The sequence below is a fragment of the Erinaceus europaeus genome, chromosome 5 (assembly GCF_950295315.1).
Source record: "Erinaceus europaeus chromosome 5, mEriEur2.1, whole genome shotgun sequence".
Lineage (NCBI taxonomy): Eukaryota > Metazoa > Chordata > Mammalia > Eulipotyphla > Erinaceidae > Erinaceus > Erinaceus europaeus.
In genome coordinates this window covers 19,241,797-19,258,741 of record NC_080166.1, presented here as the reverse complement: position 1 = coordinate 19,258,741, position 16,945 = coordinate 19,241,797, and the positions used below count along the sequence as shown (strand labels likewise).

The window sequence follows — 16,945 nt, the reverse complement described above, 5'->3', positions numbered from 1 at the left end:
ATTCTCTGGACATCTGCCCGAGCAGATTGGGGGCAGGCAGGTAGAATACTGCTGAGTAGACAGTCTGACTGCAGAGCAGGTCAGAGAAATGAAATATCAGAGAATACAGCAGCCTTTCCCTCAAATTCCAGAGGGAGCGAGTCTCTGCCGAATCCCCCTCCAATGTGTTCCTCTCCCAGTTTAGGAGAACTAAAGTTGGGCATTTCAGTTTTGTTAGTGGTGGACTGAAGGCATTTTTGAGCAGATGATTAAAAAAAAAAAAAAAAAACACCGATCTCTTTTGTGTTTATTATTTTTGCCATTTGTACTTTGAATCAATGTGCTCACTACCTGGTACCCCCCCCACTTTAAAACACACATACACACACACACACACACACATACACACACACACACACTAGGATCACAAGACAGAAATGCATCCAAGAGACCCAGTGGATGGATTCAAAAACAAATTGCTGCCCTAGAAACCGGAAATGGGAACTGGCCTACTTTGGGGCTTTTATTTTTTCCCTCTGAAAGGCTATTGTCCCTACCACCCCTGCCAGCCAGCTTAGCAACTGAGCTGAGCCCAGTATATTCTGTATACTTGCTTTGAGATGCCCCTGTCTTTGATTTGTAAGTTCTGCGGTGCAGCTCTGGAGCGAAGGTGAAACACTCAATAAATGTCATATCTGACCAGAAGTTGAAGACACTTGAGGTTCTTTTTCTATTCTTATCTTTATTTGTTGGATAGAGACAGCCAGAAATCGAGGGGGAAGGGATGGTGATAGAGAAGGAGAGAGACAGAGAGACAGCTGCAGCAATGCTTCACCACTTGCAAAGCTTTCCCCTGCAGGTGGGGACCTGGGGCTCGAACCTGGGTCCTTGCACATCAACTTGTGCACTCAACCAGGTGTGCCACCACTGGGCCCCTTGAGGTTCTTTTTCTTTCACCGCTATTTTTCTCCACTAGTGCAGGCTGTCTTTCTCCCTCCTGCTTGAGCACACACATCACACAAGAACTCAGGCTCAAGCCCTCAGTTCCCTCCTGCAGAGAGGAAGCTTCAGAAAGGGTGAAGCCCGGGTGCTCCCTCCCCCGCCCCCTCTATATCTTCCTTCTCAATTTCTCTCTGTCTCTATCCAAAACAAGTAAAAATATTTAAAATAAGAATAGTAAAAATATAGGAATCTAGGGCCAGGTGGTGGTGCACTTGTCATTGCACACAAGGACTCAGGTTTAAGCCCCTGGTCCTCCACCTGTGGGGGTGGGGGGGAAGCTTCTTATGTGGTGAAGCCAGTTCCTTTCTGTCTCTCCTCATCTCTCAGTTTTTCTCTCCTTCTTCTTCTTCTTCTTCTTCTTCTTCTTCTCCTTCTCCTTCTCCTTCTCCTTCTCCTTCTCCTTCTCCTTCTCCTTCTCCTTCTCCTTCTCCTTCTCCTCCTCCTCCTTCTCCTTCTCCTTCTCCTTCTCCTTCTTCTTCTTCTTCTTCTTCTTCTTCTTCTTCTTCTTCTTTTGCCTCCAGGGTTATTGCTGGGACTCAGTGCCTGCACTACAAATCCACTGCTCCTGGAGGCTATTTTTTTCCCTTTGTTGCCCTCTTTTGTTTGTCATTGTTATTATTGTCACCATTGCTCTCTTCATTGTTGGATAGGACAGAGAGAAATGGAGAGAGGAGGGGAAGACAGAGAGGGCGAGAGAAAGATAGACACCTGCAGACCTGCTTCACCGCCTGTGAAGTGACTCCCTGCAGGTGGGGAGCCAGGGGTTTGAACCGGCATCCTTACGCTGGTCCTAGAGCTTCAGGCCATGTTTGCTTAACCCGCTGCACCACCACCCAGTCCCCCCCCTTTTTTAAAAAAAGATTTTATTTATTAATTAATGAGAAAGATAGAAGGAGAGAGAGAGAAAGAACCAGACATCACTCTGGTACATGTGCTGTTGGGGATCAGCTCATACTTAAGAGGTCCTGACCCCTACCTGCGCTACCTCCCGGACCACTCCTCCTCTCAGTTTCTCTATCAAATAAATAATAAATCTTTTCATGGAGCCTGGGAAATAGCTCACCCTGTAGAGAGCACTAAGCATAGGACTTGCATTCAAGCCTCCCCAGGTGCATCCTTGCAAAAGGAATCTTATCTGCAGGACTCCCGGCCATTCACAGCTATGTCTCCACTGCCGAGAAGCATGCCTCCTTCCTTCTTCCCTTCACTGCTCCCTGATGTGTGGGAGTGGTTGTAAAGTAAGCGTCTCGTGGGCTCACACACCATAATTACTGCTGTTTCTCAACCCTCCACCCCCCAACTCTGTGTGAGTGGGGTACTGGTCTCTCTTAGGGACCCCCAACTTGTCACCAGCTGTAGTAACAATTTAGAGTACCAGTACCCAGCATATGCTGACCTGGCAGTATCATTCCAGCATCTGTACATATGACTTGGTTATCTCCGAGGATGTGTTATAAATGGCCGCATTTTAAGAAATCATCTCCATCCAAAAAGATCTGTGTACACATATGTTCTTGGCAGCACAATTTGTAATAGCCAAAACCTGGAAGCAACCCAGGTGTCCAACAACAGATGAGTGGCTGAGCAAATTGTGGTCTATATACACAATGGAATACTACTCAGCTGTAAAAAAAATGGTGACTTCACCGTTTTCAGCAGATCTTGGATGGATCTTGAAAAATTCATGTTAAGTGAAATAAGTCAGAAACAGAAGGATGAATATGGGATGATCTCACTCTCAGGCAGAAGTTGAAAAACAAGATCAGAAACAAAAACACAAGTAGAACCTGAAATGGAATTGGCATATCGCACCAAAGTAAAAGACTCTGGGGTGGGTAGGTGGGGAGAATACAGGTCCATGAAGGATGACAGAGGACCTAGTGGGGGTTGTATTGTTAAATGGGAAACTGGGAAATGTTATGCATGTACAAACTATTGTATTTACTGTTGAATGTAAAACATTAATTCCCCAATAAAGAAATAAATTTAAAAAGAAAATCATCTGGGGAGTCAGGTGGTAGCGCAGCGGGTTAAACGCATGTGGCGCGAAACGCAGGGACCTGCCTAAAGATCCCGGCTCGAGCCCCCGGCTCCCCACCTGCAGGGGAGTCGTTTCACAGGCGGTGAAGCAGGTCTGCAGGTGCCTATCTTTCTCTGCCCCTCTCTGTCTTCCCCTCCTCTCTCCATTTCTTTCTGTCATGTCCAACAATGAGGACATCAATAACAACAACAATAACTACAACAACAATAAAAAAACAACAAGGGCAACAAAAAGGAAAATAAGTAAGTAAGTATGAAAAAGAAAAGAAAACATTTGGTTGGGCCCGGTGATGAAACACCTGGTTGTGTGCACATGTTACCATGGGCAAGGACCCAGGTTCAAGCCCCTGATCCCCACCTGCAAGGGGGAAACTTCAAGAGCAGTGAAGCAGTGCTGCAGGTCTCTTTCTCTGTCTCTATCTGTCTCTCCCTCATCTCTCTTTATTTTATTTATTGGCAGAGAGAAATCAGAGAGGAAATGGGGAGATAGGGAGAACAGAAAGAGAGATACCTGCAGCACTGCTTCACCACTAGTGAAACTTGTCCCCTGCAGGTGGGGAATGGGGGCTGGAATCTGGGTCCTTAGGCACGGTGACATGTGCCCTATACCAGGTGCACCACCAACCAGCCTTTTCTTTCTTTCTTTCTTCCTTCCTTTCTTTCTTTCTTTCTTTCTTTCTTTCTTTCCTTCTTTCCTTCCTTCATTCCTTCCTTCCTTCTATATTTTATTTATTTATTCATGAGAAAGGAGGATAGAGAGAAAGAATGAGACATCACTCTGGTACGGTTTCTGCTGTGGATTGAACTCAGGACTTTGTGCTTGAGAGTCCAGTGCTTTATCCACTGCACCGTCTCCTGGACCACTCGGCCTATACTCCTTCTATTTCCTCTTCCCTTCTCTAACTCTATATCCAAAAATAAATAAGTAAAAAGTATATATGTGCGTTTGACCACATGCATGAAGTGACTTCCCCTAACACACTCTCTCTCTCTCTCTCTCTCTCTCTCCCTCCCTCCCTCCTTCTCCCCCTACCCCCCACCCCCAGATGCCTGACCATTTTGACCAGGCCGTGGTGCTGAACCAGCTGCGGTACTCAGGGATGCTGGAGACGGTTAGGATCCGCAAAGCAGGCTACGCCGTGCGAAGACCCTTTCAGGATTTCTACAAAAGGCAAGTCGGGTCTGAGGGTGCCCTGGGCGGTTTCCAAAGCCCTGGGCTGGGGGGCCCTTAAGTGATGCCAAGCCCCTTCCCTGCAGGTATAGAGTGCTGATGAGGAAGGAGGCGGTGCCCGAGGACATCAGGGGCAAGTGCACAGCCCTGCTGCAGCTCTACGATGCCTCCCACAGCGAGTGGCAGCTGGGAAAGACAAAGGTGAAGCTGGAGGGGTCTGGGGAGACAGCATGATGCTTCTGCAGAGAGATTCTCATGCCTGAGGCTCCACAGTCCCAGGTTCAGTCCCCTGCACCACCATCAGCCAGAGCTGAGGAGTGCTCTGGTAAAAAAAATATCTTTTAAAAATATAAATAAATAGTGTATAATAAACAAATGTATATGTCGGGGTGGGGGAGAGCAGCCAGTCCATGAGATAGCTCAACGTGGAGAGTTTGGGACTCGCATGCCTGGGGTTTCTGGCTCCAGCCCCAGAGCCACATGTACCTGATGAGCTCTTTCTCTGTTGTCTGTGAAATGAATAAAATGAATCTTTCTGAGTTTTTTAAATTTTTTTTTTAATTTAAGAAAGGATTAATTAACAAAACCATAGGGTAGGAGGGGTACAACTCCACACAATTCCCACCACCCAATCTCCATTTCCCACCCCCTCCCCTGATAGCTTTCCCATTCTCTATCCCTCTGGGAGCATGGACCCAGGGTCATTGAGGGTTGCAGAAGGTAGAAGGTCTGGCTTCTGTAATTGCTTCCCCTCTGAACATGGACGTTGACTGGTCGGTCCATACTCCCAGTCTGCCTCTCTCTTTCCCTAGTAGGGTGTGTCTCTGGGGAAGCTGAGCTCCAGGACACATTGGTGGGGTCTTCAATCCAGGGAAGCCTGGCCAGCATCCTGATGGCATCTGGAACCGTTTCCAGGAGATGTGATCAGAGCTCAAGCCACTAGCAGCTTAGCTCTCAGTCCGCCATCTTCTGGGAACCTCCTGCCACCAGGGTTATTCCTAGAGCTCGGAGCCAGCACAATGAATCTACCTCTTCTAGTGGCTTTTTTTTTTTTTTCTCTTTCCTCTCTTTATGTTATAGGACAGAGAAAAATAGAGTGGGAGAGAGAGAGAGAGAGAGAGAGAGACCTTCACCACTGCTTCACCACTCATCAAGCTTCCTCCTGCAGGTAGGGAGCAAGGCTCAAAGAGAGAGTGTGAAAGAGACCCCAGCTCCAAAGCTTCCATCAGTGTGTTGGGGGCTGGGCTCGAACCTGAGTCTTGCACATGGGAACTTGGAACCCCAAGCTTCCTCCATGCAGGGGTTCCCATGCTGTGACACCATGTAAGCCATCTGCAGGTTCCACAGTTTTTTTTTTTTTTTCTTTATTGGTGAATAAATGTTTTACATTCAACAGTAAATACAATAGTTTGTACATGCATTAACATTCCCCAATTTCCCATATAACAACACAACCCCTACTAGGTCCTCTGTCATCCTTCATGGACCTATATTCTCCCTACCCACCCACCCCAGAGTCTTTTACTTTGGTGTAATATGCCAATTCCATTTCAGGTTCTTTTTTTTTTTTACATGCATAACATTCCCCAGATTCCCATTTAGCAATACAACCCCCACTATTTCACTCATCATTTTTCATGGACCTGTATTCTCCCCACCTACCCACCCACCCCAGAGTCTTTTACTTTGGTGTAATACTCCAATTCCATTTCAGGTTCTACTTGTGTTTTCTTTTCTGATCTTGTTTTTCAACTTCTGCCTGAGAGTGAGATCATCCCATTGTTTATCCTTCTGTTTCTGACTTATTTCACATAACATGAATTTTTCAAGATCCATCCAAGATCGGCTGAAAATGGTGAAGTCACCATTTTTTACAGCTGAGTAGTATTCCATTGTGTATATATACCACAACTTGCTCAGCCACTCATCTGTTGTTGGACACCTGGGTTGCTTCCAGGTTTTGGCTATTATAAAATGTGCTGCCAAGAACATATGTGTACACAGATCTTTTTGGATGGATATGTTGGGTTCCTTAAGATATATCCCCAGGAGAAGAATTGCAGGATCATAGGGTAGGTCCATTTCTAGCCTTCTGAGAGTTCTCCAGACTGTTCTCCACAGAGGTTGGATCAATTGACATTCCCACCAGCAGTGTAGGAGGGTTCCTTTGACCCCACACCCTCTCCAGCATTTGCTGCTGTTACCTTTTCTGATGTATGACATTCTCACAGGAGTGAAGTGATATCTCATTGTTGTCTTTATTTGCATTTCTCTGACAATCAGAGACTTGGAGCATTTTTTCATGTGTTTCTCAACCTTTTGGATTTCTTCTGTGGTGAATATTCTGTCCAAGTCCTCCCTCCATTTTTGGATGGGCTTATTTGTTGTCTTATTGAGTTTGGCAAACTCTTTATATATGTTGGTTATTAAACTCTTCTCTGATGTATGGCATGTAAGATCTTCTCCCATTCTGTGAGGGGTCTCTTGGTTTGGGTAGTGGTTTCTTTTGCTGTGCAGAAGCTTTTTAATTTGATGTAGTCCCATAGGTTTATACTTGCCTTAGTCTTCTTTGTAATTGATTTCGTTTCATTGAAGATGTCTTTAAAATTTATGTGGAAAAGAGTTCTGCCAATATTTTCCTCTAAGTATCTGATAGTTTCTGGTCTAACATCCAAGTCCTTGATCCACTTGGAATTGACTTTTGTATTTGGTGAAATACAGTGATTCAGTTTCATTCTTCTGCATGTTTCAACCCATTGTTTCCAACACCATTTGTTGAAGAGACTCTGCTTCCCCCATTTAATAGTATGGGCCCCTTTGTCAAAGATTAAATGTCCATAGTTGTGGGAGCTTACTTCTAGGCTCTCAATTCTATTCCACTGGTCAGTGTGTCTATTCATGTTCCAGTACCAAGCAGTTTTGATGACAATGGCCCCATAATACAATTTGAGATCTGAGAGTGTGATGCCTCCGGTTCTGTTCTTGTTTCTCAAGATTGTTTTGGCAATTCTGGGTCTTTTCTGGATCCAGATAAACATTTGTAGCATTTGTTCTATTCTCCTAAAAAATGTGCTTGGGATCTTGATGGGGATAGCATTAAATTTGTAGATGGCTCTGGGTAGTATATTCATTTTGATGATGTTAATTCTTCCAACCCATGAACATGCAATATCTTTCCACTTTTTTGTGTCTTTTTCAATTTCCTTGAGTAGTGACTCATAATTTTCAGTATACAAGTCTTTCACTTCTTTGGTTAGGTTTACTCCTAGATATTTTATTGTTTTTGTTGCTATAGTAAAGGGAGTTGATTTTTGGATTTCAATTTCTTCTAACTTAAGAGTTTGCATAGAGGAATGCCACTGACTTTTGAATGTTAATTTTATAGCCTGACACCTTACTGAGTTTAGTTTATTTTTAATGTTTTATAGACAGAAAAATTGAGAAGGAAAGGAGAAATACAGAGGGGGAGACGGGAAGACTGCAGACCTGCTTCCCTCCTACAGGTGGGGGCTGGGGCCTTGAATTCTGGTCCTTGTGCCTGGTAATGTGTGCGCTCTACTGGGTGCACCATCACCCAGCCCCTCAAATGAAGCTTTTCAAAACTCAGCAGGATTGGGGCCAGGGGCTAGAACGACTGGTGAAGTACACTAAGTACCATGCACAAGGGCCTGGGTCCGAGTGGTCCATTCCCCACCTGCAGGAAGGAAGCTTCATGAGCAGTGAAGCAGGTCTGCAAGTGTCTCTCTCTGTCTCTCTCCCTCCGTCTTCCCTGCCCCTCCAAATTTCTATCAAATAAAACATTAAAAAAGGGAGGGGGGAGTAGCCGCCTGGAGTCCTGAGTTTATACTGCAGCCAGCAAGCATCAGAGCTAACCCCAGTGGCAAGAGAAGAAGTTAAGTAATAGTTAGGAGGGGGTGGATTTATCTTATAGCCACTGTGCTTCAGTGATAACCCTGGTAGTAAAAAAGGGGGTGGGGTGGGGCTGGGCAGTGGTGCCCCTGGGAGAGCGCACACATTATAGTGTGCAAGGACCAGGATTTAAGCCCCCAGCCCCCACCTGCAGGAGGGGAAGCACTTCAACAGGTGTCAATCTCCCCCTCTGTATTTCTCCTTTCCCTCTCAGTTTTTCTCTGTCTCTATCCAAAATAAATAAAACATTAAAAATAAACTCAACTCAACTGTGGGACTTATAGGTGGCTTACATGGTGTCGCAACATTGGAGTCCCCCCTGCATACAGGAAGCTTGGGGTCCCAAGTTCCCATGTGCAAGACCCAAGTTCAAGACCAGCCCCCAACACAGTGATGGAAGCTTTGAAAGTGGGGTCTCTTTCACACTCTCTCTCTGTCTCACTGCCTTTCCCCTCAGACACACACACACACACACACACACACACACACACCCCACACAAAGACAGGCCCAGAGTTGGCTGCCTTCTCCCCACCCTTTCTTATTCTTCTGATGTACCCTGTCCCCTGGGCAGGTCTTCCTTCGAGAATCCTTGGAGCAGAAACTGGAGAAGCATCGGGAGGAGGAGGTGACGCGGGCGGCCATGGTGATCCGGGCCCACATTTTGGGCTATTTGGCACGGTAAGCGGCACCTGAGTGGAGGAGCACGGAGAGCAGTTCCATGGGGATGCCTGATACCCCCACCTCATGTATGACCAGGCCTGGGAGTTCAACAGCGCATCAAAGATCTGCGTTCCAACATGAACCCTAAATGGAATTAACTGACCTCAGTCACTATTAGGCGGTGAAAGAGGAGTCTAAAGGGACTCAGACTGGTAGACATCTGGTGTAGTGTGATTTCACTGAGTGCAGCCCCCAACACATGATTTTTATTGATCAAAGCTTGTGTTATATCAAAGCAGAAGGGGGACAGGTTAAGTGCACATAGCACAAAGGACAAGGACCTGTGCAAGGATCCCAGTTCGAGCCCCTCGCTCCCCACCTGCAGGGAGGTCGCTTCATAAGCGGTGAAGCAGGTCTGCAGGTGTCTGTTTTTCTCTCCCTCTTTATCTCCCCCTCTTCCCTCAATTTCTCTCTCTGTTCTATTGAATAAAATGGGATAAATGGCAGCCAAGAGCAGTGTGTTTGTAGTGCCAGCGTTGAGCCCCAGTGATTACCTTGGGGGGGGGGGGGGTTTGGAAACCATAGCAGAACAGGACTATCAAAGCATTTTGGCACATAAATTAAGGTAGCTGATGTTTGACCACCAGGGTATTGTTCTTTGTGTTACTCTGTAGACCCTCTCATGCCACACACGATGTTTCTCATCTGACTGAAACTTTGTTTATCCCATACTCTGCAGGCGGCATCTTCGCCATCATTTTTACACGAGATAAGACCTTTTGCCTGTTGGAGCCTGTTGACCCACTTAGTCATTAAGTCATGACTTTCACTTTTTACACACATTTGTCAGAAAACGGGAGTCATTATGGGATGCAGAAGGTGGAAGGTCTGGCTTCTGTAATTGCTTCCCCACTGAACATGGGCGTTGGCAGGTCGATCCACACTCCCAGCCTGTCCCTGGGGCAGGAGTCTGGGGAAGTGGGGCTCCAGGGCACATTGGTGGGGCCATCAGCCCAGGGAAGTCTGGTTGGCATCATGTTAGCATTTGGAACCTGGTGGCTGAAAAGTGACCCAGTCTTAAACCCCAGTGCTATATGGGTGGTTCTGTGGCACTGGGGGAAGCTCTGGTACTATTGTCTGTCTGTCTGTCTGTCTCTCTCTCTCTCTCTCTGTGTCTCTTTCTCTCCCTCCCCCCTCCCCTTCCCTCCCTCCTTCCCTTTCTCTCCTCTCCTCTCCCTTCCCCACCCTTTATCTGAATGAAAACATTGCCCATGAGCGGTGAAGCCACACATGCTTAAAGCCCTGACTCTGTAAAAGAATGAGAGAGAAAGAAAATACATCTGGGGGCCAGGTGATGGTGCACAGCTGGTTGAGCACTCATTAGTAGTGTGCAAGGACCCAGGTTCAAGCCCCCGATGTCCCCACCTGCAGAGGGGAAAGCTTCACAAGCAATGAAACAGCTCTGCAGGTGTCACTATCTCCCCCTCCCTTCTCTCAGTTTTTCTGTCCGATCAAAGAAAGGCAAACCAAAATGGCGCTCCACTTGGTGAGCTGTCTCCCCCTTTCCCCCCCCTCCCCGCCCCCAACACACACAGCAAATCTTTTTCCCCCTCAGAAGCCCAGGAGGACCTGTCAGATCCCTTCTGGTTCTATTTACAGCCCAGCTTCCTGGCAGGATCACTGCACGTCAGCAGTGGAGGCTCTGTGTTTATTTAATCTCCATAATGACAAGGTTCTTGCTCTACTCTTCTCGGCTGTGTTCCCCTTGTTTGCCGTCGCTTGGGTTTGGCCCCAAGGGGCCTCTTCCGTCACCCCCAGTTCTCTCTAGTGAGAGAGGGAGAGGAAGGGAGTCTTTTCCCAGCCAACTCCCACCCCCCAGTTCTTGGACTCTGTCTGGCTCCTTTGCAGGAAACAGTACCGGAAGGTCCTCCTGGGTGTGGTGACCATCCAGAAGAACTACCGAGCCTTCATCCTGAGGAGAAGGTTTCTGTGCCTGAGGAAGGCCGCCCTGGTGTTCCAGAAGCAGCTCAGGGGTCAGAGGGCCCGGCGTGCCTATCGGCAGCTGCTGGCTGAAAAGCAGGCGGAGGAGGAGAAACGGAGGCGGGAGGAGGAGAAGCGGAGGAAGGAGGAGGAGAAGCAGAGGCAGGAGGAGGAGAAGCGGAGGCAGGAGGAGGAGGAGCAGAGGTACCGACCCCCTCCTGTTGCGGGGAGGCCTTTGGGGCTGGATTCTGAGTGGGCACCCAGGCCTTGCGAGTTCCCAGCAGGGACCCTAGAACCTTCTCCTCCAAACAGGAGCTCTGGGTGGCTCAGACCTCAACTGGTTTAGCAATATCAAAGATCCACTTCTTTTTTTCTTTTTAATTGCATTGATTTTAATGCGACAGATACAGAAAGAGACCAGAGCACTGTTGAGCTCTGGCTGCTGGTGGTGCTGAGGATTGAACTTGAAACCTCAGAGCCTCAAGCACGTAAATCTTTTTGCAGAATCAGTATGCTGTCTCCCTAACCCAGAGACTCATTTCTTTCTTTCTTTTCTTTTATTTATTTTAATGTGAGATATACACAGAGAGACCAGAACGGTGCTCCGCTCTGGCTTATGCAAGTGCTGGGGGTTAAACTTGGGACTCGCAAGTCTTGGTCATGGGAGTCTCTTTGCATGTCTGTCTCCCCGGCCCAAAAACCCACTTTTTCTAATGTTTTAATTCCTACTCAGCTCTGGCTTAGGGTGGTGCTGGTGATGGAACTTGTGACCTAGAAACTTCAGGCATGAAAGTCTGTTGCTTAAACAACCCCCTGTGCTATCTCCCCAGCCCTGTTTTCACTACTTTTTAATTTTCTCCTTTGCAATTTGTTTAGAAAACGAGAGCAAACACAGAAGGAAGTTGAGCTCCAGGCCCGACAGGTAAGAATGATCCGTCCACATGACTTCTCACTTCACGGGTTCCAAAGCAGCCGACGGCTTATAAAGCCAGAGGAAGAACTTTCTAGACCTTGTTGGTGATGCCATTTCTAGCCTCTTCTAGTGGGCTGGAGATGAGTGACTGATACTTCCCCAAACCTGGAGGATGGAGCCTCTCTAAGGCTACGAACCCCTTGGTTAATTAGCCATGGCTACCAGGACAGAGACCCACATCCAGCCTGGCCTGTGTGGCTTGCACAGCAATTCCAAGTGCTGGGCATCCAAGCTTAAGCTGTCAGCAGGTGTGGTTCTTCCTAAGGCATCTCCTGCACCTGCCAGTGTGATGATGGCCCTCTCCCTGTGTCCTCACTTGTTGGGGGGAGGCGTAGTATGACAGGGTTGTTCCCACATGGTTAAAGAGTCATCACACTTAGTGTATGGCACCAAAGTAAAAGACTGTGTGGTGTTCCTATGTGGTGCTGGGGCTCAAACTCGGGGCCCAGGGTGCATGACTAAGAACGCACTTTACTGCCAAATTAGCTCCCCAGCCTTGTGTGGAGCTGCGACTTGAACCCAGGGCCTGAGGTGCACAGCTAAGCCTCCTCTTTATCTGCTGAACCATCTCCCCAGCCCTGTGTGGTGTTCCTATGTGGTGCTGGGGCTCAAACTCAGGGCCCAAGGTGCATGACTAAGAACGCACTTTACTGCCAAACTAGCTCCCCAGGCTTGTGTGGAGCTGGGGCTTCATTGAACCCAGGGCCTGAGGTGCATAGCTAAGCCTCCACGTTACCTGCTGAGCCACCCTCAGCCCTGTGTGGTACTCCCACTTGGTGCCAGGGTTCAAATCCAGGGCCTGAGAAGCACAGCTCAGCATGCACGTTGCCAGGCAAGCCTGTGGAGGCGCTCACCTTTGGTGCTGGGGCTTGAACCCCGGGCCCGGAGTGCATGGTGCAGCCCCTGTGTGGTGCCCCCATATCGTGCCGGGGCTCGAACCCGGGGCCACAGCCAACCGTGCATTTTACCAGCTAAGCCACCCCAGCCCTTTGTGGTGGCGGGGCTCGAACCCCGGGCCCCAGATGCCCAGCTCAGCCTGCACTCTGCCCATCTCTCGCACTCCCCTCTCCCCCGCAGGAGGCGGCCGCGGAGAAGCAGAGGGAGGACCAGCAGGTGGAGGCCATCCTGCGGCTGGAGCGCGAGATCGAGGACCTGCAGCGCCGCAAGGAGCGCCAGGAGCTGTCTCTGAGCGAGACGGAGCTGCGGCGCCTGCAGGAGCTGCGGGACCTGGAGCTGCGGCGCCTGGAGGACGAGGCCTGCCGCGCCGCGCACGACTTCCTGGCCTCGCTCAACTTCCACGAGATCGACCAGTGCGTGCGCGACATCGAGCGCTCCCTGGCGGCGGGCGCGGGGAACTGCAGCCGGCCCGGCGGCCTGGGGCAGGGGCGGCGCGGGGCGCACGGCCAGCGGGAGGAGGACGACGAGGTGGACGAGGGCTTCGGGGGTGCCGACGACGAGGCCTTCAAGGACTCGCCCAACCCCAGCGAGCACGGCCACTCGGACCAGCGCACCAGCGGCATCCGCACCAGCGACGAGTCCTCCGAGGAGGACCCCTACATGAACGACACGCTGGCCCCCGCCAGCCCCGACTCCACCCTGCTGCTCGCCGCCTCCCCCTCCGCCTCGCCCCCCTCCTCCTCCTCTTCCTCGGCCGGGGACCGCACCTACTGCGTGCCCCAGCACCCCGGGGACCCCCCGGCGCCCCAGGACGACGATGCCCCTGGTGACTACGACTATGGTGACTACGCGCCCCCGGGGGAGGACTCGGCCGACGGGCCCAGCACTGCGGGCGGCAGCGTGGCCTTGTCGCACTCGGGGTGCGGTCAGTGGTCCCCCGACTACCGCTGCTCCGTGGGCACCTACACCAGCTCCTCCGGCGCCTACCGCTTCAGCTCCGAGGGCGCACAGTCCTCCGTGAGTGCACCGTCCTCCCCCACCGCTATGGGGGCTCATGTCTGTTCCTGGGGGGCTTTGTACCCTGTAGGGCACGCTACGGTTCTCCTCCTGCTCCCCCTCCTCCTCCCCCCCTCCTCCTCCCCTCCTCCTCCTCCCCTCCTCCTCTTCCTCCTCCCCCCCTCCTCCTCCTGCTCTTTCTCATCTTTCTTCTTCTCCTTCATTTCCTCCCCTTCTCTTTTTTTAAGTCAATTAGTTTTCTTTATCGGCACAGAACACTGCTCAACTCTGCATTATAGTAATGCTAAGGATTCTATTTGGGCTTTGGAGCCTTTTTTTTTTTTTTTGTCTCCAGGGTTTATACTGGGGTTCAGCGCCTGCACTACGAATCCACTGCTCCTGGAGGCCAATTGTTCCCCTTTGGTTGCCCTTGTTGTTTATCGTTACTGTTGTTGTCATTGCTGTCGTTGTTGGATAGGACAGAGAGAAATCAAGAGAGATGGGGAAGACAGAGAGGGGGAGAGAAAGAGACACCTGCAGACCTGCTTCATTGCTTGTGAAGCGACTCCTCTGCAGGTGGGGAGCCGGGGGCTCAAACCGGAATCCTTACACCGGTCCTTGCACTTTGTGCCGTGTTGCTTAACCTGCTGTGCTGACCCCCTGGAGCCCTTTTTTTCTGTTGTTAATGAGAGAGAGGGTGAGAGACAGAGGCAGGCCTCAATACCGAAGCTTCCTTCAATGGAGTGTGAGCTGGTCTGAAATCTGAGTTGTGCAGATGGCAGAGTAGGGCAGGGTCCAGTAGAGCTGGTTTAGTGTCTGTTTCACCAAACCATGTTCACTTCTGGCTTATGGAGGTGCTGGAGACCGAACTTGGTTGGGCTTTTAGAGTTTTTTTAGATAGAGGGAGAGAAGAAGGCAGCTTGGGGGCCAGAATATTGACCTTAAGGGCATGTGAGGTCCTGAGTTCAATTCCCAGCATCACAAGTGCCAGAGTAAATCTCTCTCTCTCTCTCTCTCTCTCATTTACCAGAGCACTACGCAGCTCTGACGTACGGTGGTGCGGGGGATTGAATCTGGGACTTCAGAGTCTCAGGCTTGAGTGTCTCTTCGCGTAACCGTTATGCTGTCTACCCTTACCATCTCAGTTAATAAATATTCAGTTAATAAATATTTTTGAAAAGATATCCACTTGATGAGAAATAGAACCCTGAGAGCAACCCTTGATTGTATTCCATGCAAGGGATGGACCCCCAGTCCTGGGATGTTTTCTCTGCTGAGCTGTTTCCAGACCATGGTCTTTAAGCCCCTCTTGCTAGGCCAGCGAGGGTGGCTGCTTAGTCAGGATAGGGCACACAGTTACCATGAGAGAAGACCTGAGTTCAAGCGCTCGGTCCACCATTGCAGAGGGAAGCTTCACAAGTGGTGGAATAGCACTGCAACTCTCTTCTCCCCTCTCCCTCTCCATCTCTGTCTCTTACCTTCTATCCAAAAATATGGTCACCAAGACCTAGCAATAGCCCTAGTGACAAAGAAAAAATAATAATAATAAACTTGCTGAAAGCAGCCACAGTAATCAGTGGGAGTTGAACGCGTCTGTTGTAGGTGGAACACAAAACCCACAACTGCATTTGTCTAAAGCCCAAATTAAGTGAGGAGAGAAGCAATTTTTAATGGAGCCGTTGGCTGCCTCTGTCACAGCATTATGGCAGACTAGGAAATGAGACACCCTATAAACTGGGTGTCTCTGGCCTGCCAGGGTATTTCCCAGTGATGACTTTGGGCTTTTGCTTCAGCTTTGCAGGGTGAAATCTTTTTTTCTTTATTTTCTGTTTCCATCTTAAGATATTACTCATTCAGCAAATTTAACTTTTCATTCATGATGAAGCTATTTAATTTAATTACAGATATATTTTAAAACTTTCTTATTATTTATTCCCTTTTGTTGCCCCTGTTGTGTTATTGTTGTTGTAATTGATGTCCTTGTTGTTGGATAGGACAGAGAGAAATGGAGAGAGGAGGGGAAGACAGAGAGAGAGGGGAAAAGACAGACACCTGCAGACCTGCTTCACCGCCTGTGAAGCCCTGCAGGTGGGGAACCGGGGGCTTGAACTGGGATCCTTACGCCGGTCCTTGCGCTTTGCGCCACCTGTTCAAAATAAAATATTTTTAAAGATATTCATAAGAGAGACCAGAGCCCTACTCAACCTTTCATCTCTGGCATTATGTGGCACAAGACTATTTTAGGAGTCCAGCTCCACACCTCTGGAATACATGCCCCCACACTGTACTTAGCACCACAGGGCCAGCCAGGGTCATAAGGACGAATCTTTGAGGACCTCGAGGTGCACTTTCCAGCTTCTCTCTTTAATTCCTCTTCTTCTCCCCCCTCCTCCTCCTCTCCCTCCTCCTCTCCCTCTTTTCCCTTTTCCATGACTGGCTGTATATCAGACACTCCCTTAAATGTCTGAGGTTTAATTAATTTTTAGCACGGTCAGTCTACTCTTGCATGTGTGTGTTTTGTTTGTTTAGAATTGGCAACTGTAGGGGCTGGGTAGTAACGCAGTGGGTTAGGCACACATGGTGCAAAGCCCTCGGATCAGCACAAGGATCCCAGTTTGAACCCCCGGCTCCCCACCTGCAGGCGAGTTGCTTCACAAGTGGTGAAGCAGGTCTGCAGGTGTCTGTCTTTCTCTCCCCCTCTGTCTTCCCCTCCTCTCTCCATTTCTCTCTGTCCTTTCCAACAACAATGACAGCAATAACAACTCCAGCAAGGGCAACAAAAATGGGAAAAAACGGCCTCCAGGAGCAGTGGATTCATAGTGTAGGCACCGAGCTCCAGCAGTAATCCTGGAGGCGAGGAGAAAAAAAAAAAAAAATTGGCAACTGTTTGTTTTGGACCAGAGCATAGCTCAACTCTGGCTATTGGTGATATCTGAAGCTTTATGTATCTGGTTGACCTTGGGAGTCAGTACTTGACAATTCTGAGCTTTTCTTCTTTGTGATACCAGAAATCATTCCTGTGGCCAGGAGACTTGGCCATCTTTGTCTAGGCTGTGGGTGTGGGCTGGTAGGCTTTTTCCTGTCTGCCATGTTTGCTCATGGCTGCTCACTTTCTCCTTGTCCAGTTTGAAGACAGTGAGGAAGACTTCGACGCCAGGTTCGACACAGATGATGAGCTGTCATACCGGAGGGACTCTGTGTACAGCTGCGTCACGCTGCCTTACTTCCACAGCTTCCTCTACATGAAAGGTAGGGCCTGACGCCATCGTGGCACCTGGGATTGGGGCTGGAGCCTTGGAAAACTTTTCTGTCCTCACTGAGGCTGGCTGGGGGGTGT

The 16,945-nt window shown here is 49.3% G+C and overlaps 1 protein-coding gene across 1 annotated transcript in view; it reads left to right on the top strand.

The window, feature by feature from the left end:
- Positions 1–16,945, top strand: part of MYO10 (myosin X) — a 243,536-nt gene that overhangs the window by 193,320 nt on the left and 33,271 nt on the right. Inside the window, exons 21-27 of the mRNA XM_060191929.1 lie at positions 4,068–4,192; positions 4,279–4,393; positions 8,674–8,780; positions 10,671–10,946; positions 11,619–11,664; positions 12,793–13,629; positions 16,734–16,857. Coding sequence (XP_060047912.1) covers positions 4,068–4,192; positions 4,279–4,393; positions 8,674–8,780; positions 10,671–10,946; positions 11,619–11,664; positions 12,793–13,629; positions 16,734–16,857 — 1,630 coding nt within the window. The remainder of the gene's footprint in view (positions 1–4,067; positions 4,193–4,278; positions 4,394–8,673; positions 8,781–10,670; positions 10,947–11,618; positions 11,665–12,792; positions 13,630–16,733; positions 16,858–16,945) is intronic.